At 44.2% G+C, this 8,566-nt stretch overlaps 1 protein-coding gene across 1 annotated transcript; it reads right to left on the reverse strand.

The window, feature by feature from the left end:
- Window positions 1-2,099: 2,099 nt before the first annotated feature.
- pdgfrl (platelet-derived growth factor receptor-like) lies at window positions 2,100-7,498 on the reverse strand. The gene is made up of 6 exons (XM_086023671.1): window positions 7,195-7,498; window positions 5,085-5,358; window positions 4,666-4,817; window positions 3,077-3,370; window positions 2,832-2,968; window positions 2,100-2,401 (listed from the first exon to the last, which is right to left on the reverse strand). The coding sequence occupies exons 1-6, from the start codon at window positions 7,247-7,249 to the stop codon at window positions 2,213-2,215; spliced, it is 1,101 nt and encodes a 366-aa protein (XP_085879797.1). The 5' UTR covers window positions 7,250-7,498; the 3' UTR covers window positions 2,100-2,212.
- Window positions 7,499-8,566: the final 1,068 nt, after the last annotated feature.

The raw sequence follows: 8,566 nt of genomic DNA on the forward strand, positions 1-8,566 counted from the left end.
ATGGATCCAGGACTACCTCACAAACCGGCCACAGTATGTGAGGACACAGGACTGTGTGTCTGACGTGCTCCTCTGCAGCACGGGGGCCCCACAGGGAACTGTCTCGGCTCCCTTCCTGTTCACCCTCTACACCTCGGACTTCAACTACAACACCCCTACCTGTCACCTGCAGAAGTTCTCTGACGACTCTGCGATTGTCGGCCTCATCACAGGCGGAGATGATCGGGAGTACAGAGAACTTACTCAGGGTTTTGTGGACTGGTGCCAGCGGAACCGCCTCCTGATCAATGCGGGGAAATCCAAAGAAATGGTGGTGGATTTCGGTAGGCGCCAGCACTCTTCACCTGCACCAGTGAATATCCGGGGAACAGATGTTGAGAGAGTCTCAACTTACAAGTACCTGGGTGTTCATCTGAACAATAAACTGGACTGGTGCGACAACACAGACGCCCTCTATAGGAAGAGTCAGAGCAGACTCTTCCTACTCAGGAGACTGAGGTCTTTTGGGGTTCAGGGGACACTCCTCAGGAACTTTTATGACTCTGTGGTTGCATCGGTCATCTTCCAGGGAGTGGTCACCTGGGCAGGCGGCGTCTCGGCCCGGGACAAGAAGCGGCTGGACAAACTGGTCAAGAGGGCCGGCTCTGTCCTGGGCTGCTCCCTGGACTCTGTGGACTCGGTGGGGGACAGGAGGATGTTGGCCAAGCTGCCATCAATGCTGGGCAACCCGGACCACCCCCTCCAGGGCACCCTAACAGCACTCCACAGCACCTTCAGTGACAGACTGTTACACCCTCGCTGTGCAAAGGAGAGATTCCGCCGTTCCTTCTTGCCTGCTGCTGTCAGACTCTTTAACAAGAACATTGTGTAGTCTCTACAAACTGGCGGTCATTAGTGCAATTGTGCAGTCCTGCACCTGAGCTCATATCGCGCAATACCCAATATTCCCCACTACTGTAATACCGTGCAATACTCAACATTCCCCACTACTGCTAGTCTAGTTTTATTTTTATCCAATGCTGTTCCTTACATTTCACTACACCACTGCAGCACTGTCACTTACTTAGAGTATTTTTTCCTCTGTACTATGTACAGGCCGAAATGAGTGTTCCTCATATTTTTTTGTAGATGTAGGTTGGTGTGTATACACATGTGTATATACACGTTACTGCGTATATCTACATAGGTTTGATCCTAAATGTTTGCCGTCAATGTTATACATTAATGGCCACATTATGCCGCCGCCCCTGTGTGACCTATATCTTTGCTACTGTAACAATGAAAATTTCCCCACTGTGGGATCAATAAAGGCATTCTTATCTTATCTTATCTTAAATCCAGCGCGGAAACGCAACAAAACCATGCTGGTCTTTGCAGTTGTTTTTTTTTGGTTTTGTTTTTTACAGCATGAAGGGAAACTGCTACTGAGTATTAACAGGTTGCAACAGACCCTATACAGAGAGATTGGAAAAGTAGCAAAGGGATATCTAGCTGGACATCCTTGGAAATGAAAAAAAATAAATATATATATATATATATATATACACTTTTTCTATTCAGTTTCTTGTTGAAGCCTTCAACCTTATACAGTTGGACATGCACATTCAAAAGTTTACAGACATTCACCTGTAGTGCATTTTAAGTTCATCCTGAAATTTCACCTGAAGGCCAAATATCCCCCAAAAAAGAAATATGAATATATAATAATCTGTTTGTTTGTAGAAGCAGGTTACTTCTGTGATTTCTATTTCCATTCTTTTAGGAAAACACTCATCTGTTTGACTCGGTGACGAGTCCTGAGCTTTCTGCAAAAAGTTAACGAAGAAAGAAAGAAAGTCGGGGAGGAAGCAGCACTAAAACAAAACACGTTCTGGGCATGTGTAACACATTCCACATATGGAGCACATTAGAATGTTAGCCTGGCAAAGTTTTCAACTTCAACCAGATTCTTCTGCTCGTGACTGGCCTAAGAGCCGCAGCAAAGCTCTTAATGCTGCCGATTTCTTTTCCAGCGTCATGATTTTGCATGAAGAAGCGCTGCCGCTTAGTGCATTGTGACGTTGGAGGAGATCGGAAGCTGGGTTGTCTTATAAATTCGACTCATAATGTACTCGATCATTTAGCTCTTTAACATTTTAATGGTGATTCTTGTACAGATGGGTTTAGCTTTATTGAGTGTGTTATCGATAAACCAATTTAAGCAGAACAGGTGCTACTTGGACATGATGCTGGTCGTCACAATTGTCTCGCCGCGCTGGTTCTTGGCTTTGCAGATGTAATTTCCAAAATCGATGGTCTCCATGTCCTCCACGCTGAGGACGCTTTGTGTGATACGTGTTGTTTGACCCCGACCTCGATTGACCAACCTCCAGGAAGTTTGGATGTGAACAGGACGCCGGCCCTGAAACAAAAACAATGAATCATTGCCACACTGTAAAAACACTCAACTTGTGTTTTTTTTTTTCAAATTTGCCGTGTTGTTTTTACTTTTATCGAAAGTTGGGGGACAATACAAGGGACAGCTAGTTCTGTAAAGTGTTATTTTTTAATTTTTTTTTTTTTTTGCAGCCTGGTCATCCTGGAAGGGGAATTCCCTCATCTGTGTTCCCTTCTCAAGGTTTCTTCTTTTTTTGCCCTTATGGGATTTGAGGTTTTTCCCTTACCCAATTGGGGGGTTTGGATCAGCCAACTATCAAATGTGGGCTTGTGAAGCTCTTGCCTTGACTTGAATGACACAAACTACCCAATGATGTTCTGAACCAGAATAAATACCCTCCAAAGTGAAGTGACCGTTCCATAATTTGTTGTTTCGAGCAAGGTGTCCCTCTCACCTGCCCAGGATAAGACCAGGTGAAGCTCACGTCGACATCCGGCTCCCCTACCACACTGCAGGTCAGGTTGACGTTGTCGCCTCCATTCACCAGCTTAGAAGACGCCTTCAGGTTCACAAAAGGTGGACTACTGGGCACTGGCCACAGCAGAAAGTGCGCATTAATCATCAAGCGCTCAGTTTGCCTCACCTTAGTTGAAGCAATCAGCAGACAGTTGACAAGCGCAAGTAAAGCCGCAGCTTTACCTTCGACATAGAGGAGCTGGTATTTGGTGGAGATCTGCGGCGTTCCTCTGGCCACGGCCTTGCAGTAGAACACGCCCTGATACTCGAGGCTGGGCGTCTGCAGGACAAAACCTTTGGCGGGGTCGTAGTTGACCAAGGTCTCATTGGCGGCGATCTCCTCGGGTGGAACTTCTCTGTGCAGCGACACCTTGGCCTGTGGGGTGGTCACGCGACACGGCACGGCGGCCGGCTTGTCTGGCCGCAGGTAAACGATCTGGAAGTGGATGTCCGATGGGACAAAGAGGTTGTCTTTGTCTGTAAGACATTTTGGGCATTGGTTATTGATCTGATTTTACAATGAAAGAAGTTGCTGTTTCCTAAAGTACAATGGCCAGCAGTCGTTGTTTACTCAACTACTTATTATGGGCTTGACAATTCAACGGCAATCAGAGCTTTATGTGTCCCTAAATATATTTTGGACGCTGCTTTAAAAAATGTCTTCATTTTATTTGTTGCCCACCAGGTTTTTGAGATATTTTCCTTTTTTTGTTTTGAACTTTGACCTATAAAACGCTTGTGCAATATAAATTGCACGGATACGGAAAACCTGATGCGCTCGAGAAAAAAATGGGGGCAGATTCGGAATCTGCGCAAAAAAAAAAAAATCTAGAAAGGTTTACTTGCATCTCTGATTAACAAAATGTAGTAAAAATGTGTTGACCACAGAGTCATGAAACCTTCATTTTTGCAAAAGCATGAAATGTAGAATCAAGAGGAACCCTAAATTTGGGAAAATGTAGCATTGGTGGATTCCAGTGGTGGCATGTGTTGATATGGGTTGAATCCGCCTATCACTTATCTAATCGTCTCTTTTTTGCATTGGTGTTTAGATTGTCATGTTACTGGCCCACTCATTTACCCAACCAGTTCAGTGGATTTTTTTATAGTTTTTATGAGAATGTTGTGAATTTGTAGAAGCAACCGGAATACGCGTTCAACTCATTACAGAGTCGTGGGTGATCACAGGGGCGGAGCTATGCCGTCACTCTCTGTCCACCTTAATTGGCCACCCCACAAAGAAATTTTGTTCCAAATTTGATAGCTACAAGAAAACTTGTTTGCAACCATATAAAAGCAGTTTGAGAATGCCTGGCGAACGTCCTGCAACTGTTTGCAACACTGAATGAACTGTTCCTATTTTCACCATATGGTATAATGTCAACTTTCAGCACTTATTGAAATGTAGTAGGGACACTTATACAGCCACTGGGCAGTCGGTGAACGTATATGGGACAGGTGTCATGGATGATAAACAATGACTTCTCAGTTCCAGAGGTACTTATGCAAATGTACAACATGCACGCATGCTTATGGCCACTGCTCAGTGAAATGCAGGCCGGCCACCCCGCTGAAAAATTTCTAGCTACGCCCCTGCTTCCCCGACTGTCTTTGGGAGGGGAACTGGGTACCCAAGAACTTGTAGCTAGTCAAGGGAGGGAAAAAAAATCCTCTATCCACTCATTCACGCCTAATTTAGACTTCAAAAGAACCTAATATGCCTGAATTGTTTAAAGTAGGAAAGTTTCCGAAAGTGATTCATGTTTAGTCACCTGCGAAATAGATGTTGGAGGAATACACATGGTCGTGGTCCTTCTCACACTCACGACCATCACACACGACGACCCAGCAACTGTACTGCCCCGTATCGGCGGCTGAGGGCGACGTCAGGATGAGCTGACTGTACTTGTCGCTCTGTACGATGCTGGAGGTGGAAAAGATAGAGAGTATGGGAAGCCATTTGAGCATCTTGTTTTGCTATCCAGCTTGAGGTCCATGTCCTAAGTAAGAAACTCTTTGTCCTCAATTCAGCGCACTGCTACAACAGTGGTTCACATCTGCGCGCTACTAGTGTGCACAAAGAGCGGATTAGCACACGGACCTTAAGATGGATACCGAAAAAATACCTAGACTGCTTTTCAAAAGAAAAAAGATTCACGTAGAGATGCATTTCGAAGCCAAAGCTGATCACCTGAGACGAGAGTCGTTGAAGGTGTCCAGGTAGGTGGGGTAAGACCACCCGATGTTGCTGCCTTTGCAGCGCAGCTCCACGTCATTCCCGGGGGCCAGAATCGTGCTCTGGCCCAGACGCAGGAAACGGCCTTTTTCCAACACCTGCGTCAGCAGGCTGTGGCCTCTCCCGCCTCCCTCCTTCAGTTTGGGCTGGCGCATCTTTCCCCGTTTGCCTCCTGGTCTGATGCGGTTCTCCCCTGAATCCTTTCTTCTCTTGGCTTGCTGGCAGGTGCCTTTCAAAGAGAGTCAGCAAATAGATGACTTCAAAACTCCGTAAAGTCATTTCAATTCACTGATTTGTTCCGAAATACTGTACATTAAATACATGCACAAAATTCTTGGTTACAGAAATCGCTTGAATGTGGCAAAAAGTAATAAACTTTTTATGAAAACTAACCCTAAAAATCAGACACTGTGGTTCAACAGAATTACAGTAAAAAAAAAATAAAAACAAAAAAAAAGGACTGGATAAAAATGATGGTACAGTACTGTTGAGTTCATATTTTCAGGAAATCACTGCGGTCAAATCATTTTGATAATTTTCACTGAGACTTCTGCACCTCTCAGCAGGTATTTTGACCCTCTGTTCAGGTTCGAAGGGTGCATTCTCCAGACGTCATGTTTCAGCTCCTTCCACAGATGTTGACTAGGAATTCGATCAGGGCTCATTGAATTCAGGATAGTCCCGTGTTTTGCTCTCAGCCATCCTTGAGTGTTTTTTTGTTTTCTTTTTGATCTGTGTTTTGGGTCATTGTCCTGTTGCAACACCTGTGACCGAGAGCAAGCTTTTGTCTCTGATAGTCTTGTACCCCTGCGCAGATTCAAGACACCCAGATGTGCCAGATGTAGCAAAGGAGCCCCAGAACATAACAACGCCTCCTCCATGTTTCACAGTAGGGTCAGTGTTCTTTTCTTGCTATGCTTCATTTTTGCATCATAAGATCCAGCTTTGCCTCGTCTGACATTTTCTCAGAAGCTTTCCAGCCTGTCAACATCCATGGAGGCAAATTTCTGTCTTGATTTTCAATGATTTACTTTCATGGCTCAGTGGTAGCGTGGTCCCTCTCCCAACCCAGATGTGGGTTCGCTCCCCTGACCATGTCGAAGTGTCCTTGAGCAAGATACTGAACCCCCCAGTTGCTCCTGATGCTGCGCCATCAGTAGGTGAACGAGGAGTCAGTGTGAAGCGCCTGGAAGGTGGAAAAGCACTACACAAGAGAAACTCAATTTACTTATTTTTGATGTATTATTACTTTTGTTAGATTCCAGTTATTTTTGTGACCACTGTGGGTTTTTCTTTCATGAACAGAGGGGTACCAACAATTTTATCCACGTATGTATGTTTTTTTTTTTGTATTGCGACACAGCGTTCAACTCTTTTTTGTCCCCATTTCAGTTGTCCACATTTTATGGGCTTGGTTAAAACTAAGCCGAAGTATGAACTTGAACACTGGTGTCTGGGGGGCTTTTTTTTTGGGTGTTTCCAGCAGCTATAATAACATCTGAATAGGATGTTTGCTATCCATTTGTTCTGTCACAAGTGGTCAGCTTCACTCTCACTGCTGATACTGTTCATTTCGTTCTCAATGAACACTGAAATAAACCTACAAAAACAATCTTTATTCAGGTAAGAACGTGTTATTCTTTGATAAAGAATGAAGGACAGCTGCCATCGAAGGCAGGTTTATCAAAAAGTGTGAAGTGAAACTACAAACTCATGAAACTACATGTATGATTGTACAAAGGTGCCCCCAAGCCAATAATCTGCTTCAGTTTTTCGGGATTTCAGCGCTGGTCCTCACTGGGATCGTGGGTGGGCCGGAGCCCATCGCAGCTGACTTTGGGCTAAACATATCACAGGAACATATTACACAAAGAGTCATTCCCACTACAAATCTGAGTTTTTCAGTTAACCCAGAACATGCCATCTCCAAAAAGGTCTTGACCCAATGTTGGAAGCCAAACCTCAGAACTTTGAGGCTTAACACCATGTCATCATGCTAGCACCAGTTCCTCATGCTAACACATGTAAGTCAATTGCATTGAGACAAATGTTGCAACAAACTTACCATGTTGGAACTCCACCCAAAACAGTGCCAGGCAAAGCACAACACAGAGCTTCATGCTGCGCTGGATGTTGGGTCCCAAGGCTGTGCAGGGCAACAGACCTCTCAGAGGGGGGTTTTAAAGGGCCTTCAGGGTGAGAAAGGAGGTCAGATTGTGAGCTTTGCCCGAATTCTGCAGACTCCAGCTGCACTCTTCAGCTTTCCAGCTCCATCCCTCCTCAAGAGTGAGAGGGAATGGAAAGTAGGGGAAAACTCGGGGAACTTTGGTCTACTCCCTCTGCTCGCTTGGATCTGCTGAGTCAAATGTGCTTTAACGCCGTCTGCTGGCCAAGAGCGTGCACGACATCAGCTAGCTATGTTTTTCATCCTGTTTTTACTTCTCTTTACCTTGCCTTGGATGATGGTCAATTTGTACGTGGCAGTCCACTAATGTGCGGTGAGGTTTATACTGTAGCTGGTGAGAGTGTGATTCTTATTTTACAACATTAAGGGAAAAACAGATTGGTCTGTATTTGCCATTAAATTAGCAGCGTTACATTCATAATTTTCTCACTAGATGTTTGGCGTCAGTCTTCCTTCGGTAATTAAGTACGATTGGCAGCCTAGTTTTGAGAGATTTTTTTTTTAAAAGGTTTTATATGTATCTTCCACGTTGGCTTTCCTTTGGCGCAAAACGTTCAAATACAGGGTTTGCACCTTGCTCCATGTCCTCAAAATTGAGGCAACAAGTTGTATCACCTTCCTAAATGAAGTCTGTACGTGTGCGGTGAGAAGATAAACTGGTCCATATGTCTATCTTTACATCGCAGGGGGAAGAAAGTATTGACCTTTTTTTATGACACGTTTAGGGGCCTCGGAAAATTGTAGGGCCCCAGGCAATTGCCTTTGTTTGCCAAATGGTAGTTCACCTTTGTGAGTCAGAATACTGCCTGCCTCACCTGGTGCTTTTACTTGTGGTTTTATGCAATGAGCACAACTATGCAACGGCAGTATTATAATTCTAAATGGTAAATACACTTTAGTCTGAGTATGAAAAATGAAACTGCATATTAAACTTTTAATATGGATACTTAAAGATATATATTTTACATTAGATATATTTTACATGGATGTATACAGATCCGAACATATATCAGAGATAGGAACTTGCCAATAAGCATCTTGCAGAGCTTGGGTCACTCTGTGCATTATGGGTATGGTAATTTTTTGGGTTACCAAATGGTATTCAAAACTGGTGGAAAGCAACAAAGAAAGTTGTGATTTGGACTATTTGAACCACTTGAGTGTAAAGTGTATGTTTTTTGTTTTTTTATTGAACATGCATAGCCTGTGTCGTTTGATAATCACTTTGCATCAACTTGGGGCTTTGCAATGG

The sequence above is a fragment of the Filicampus tigris genome, chromosome 2 (genome assembly GCF_054856515.1).
Source record: "Filicampus tigris isolate MCC_2025a chromosome 2, RoL_Ftig_1.0, whole genome shotgun sequence".
Taxonomy (NCBI): domain Eukaryota; kingdom Metazoa; phylum Chordata; class Actinopteri; order Syngnathiformes; family Syngnathidae; genus Filicampus; species Filicampus tigris.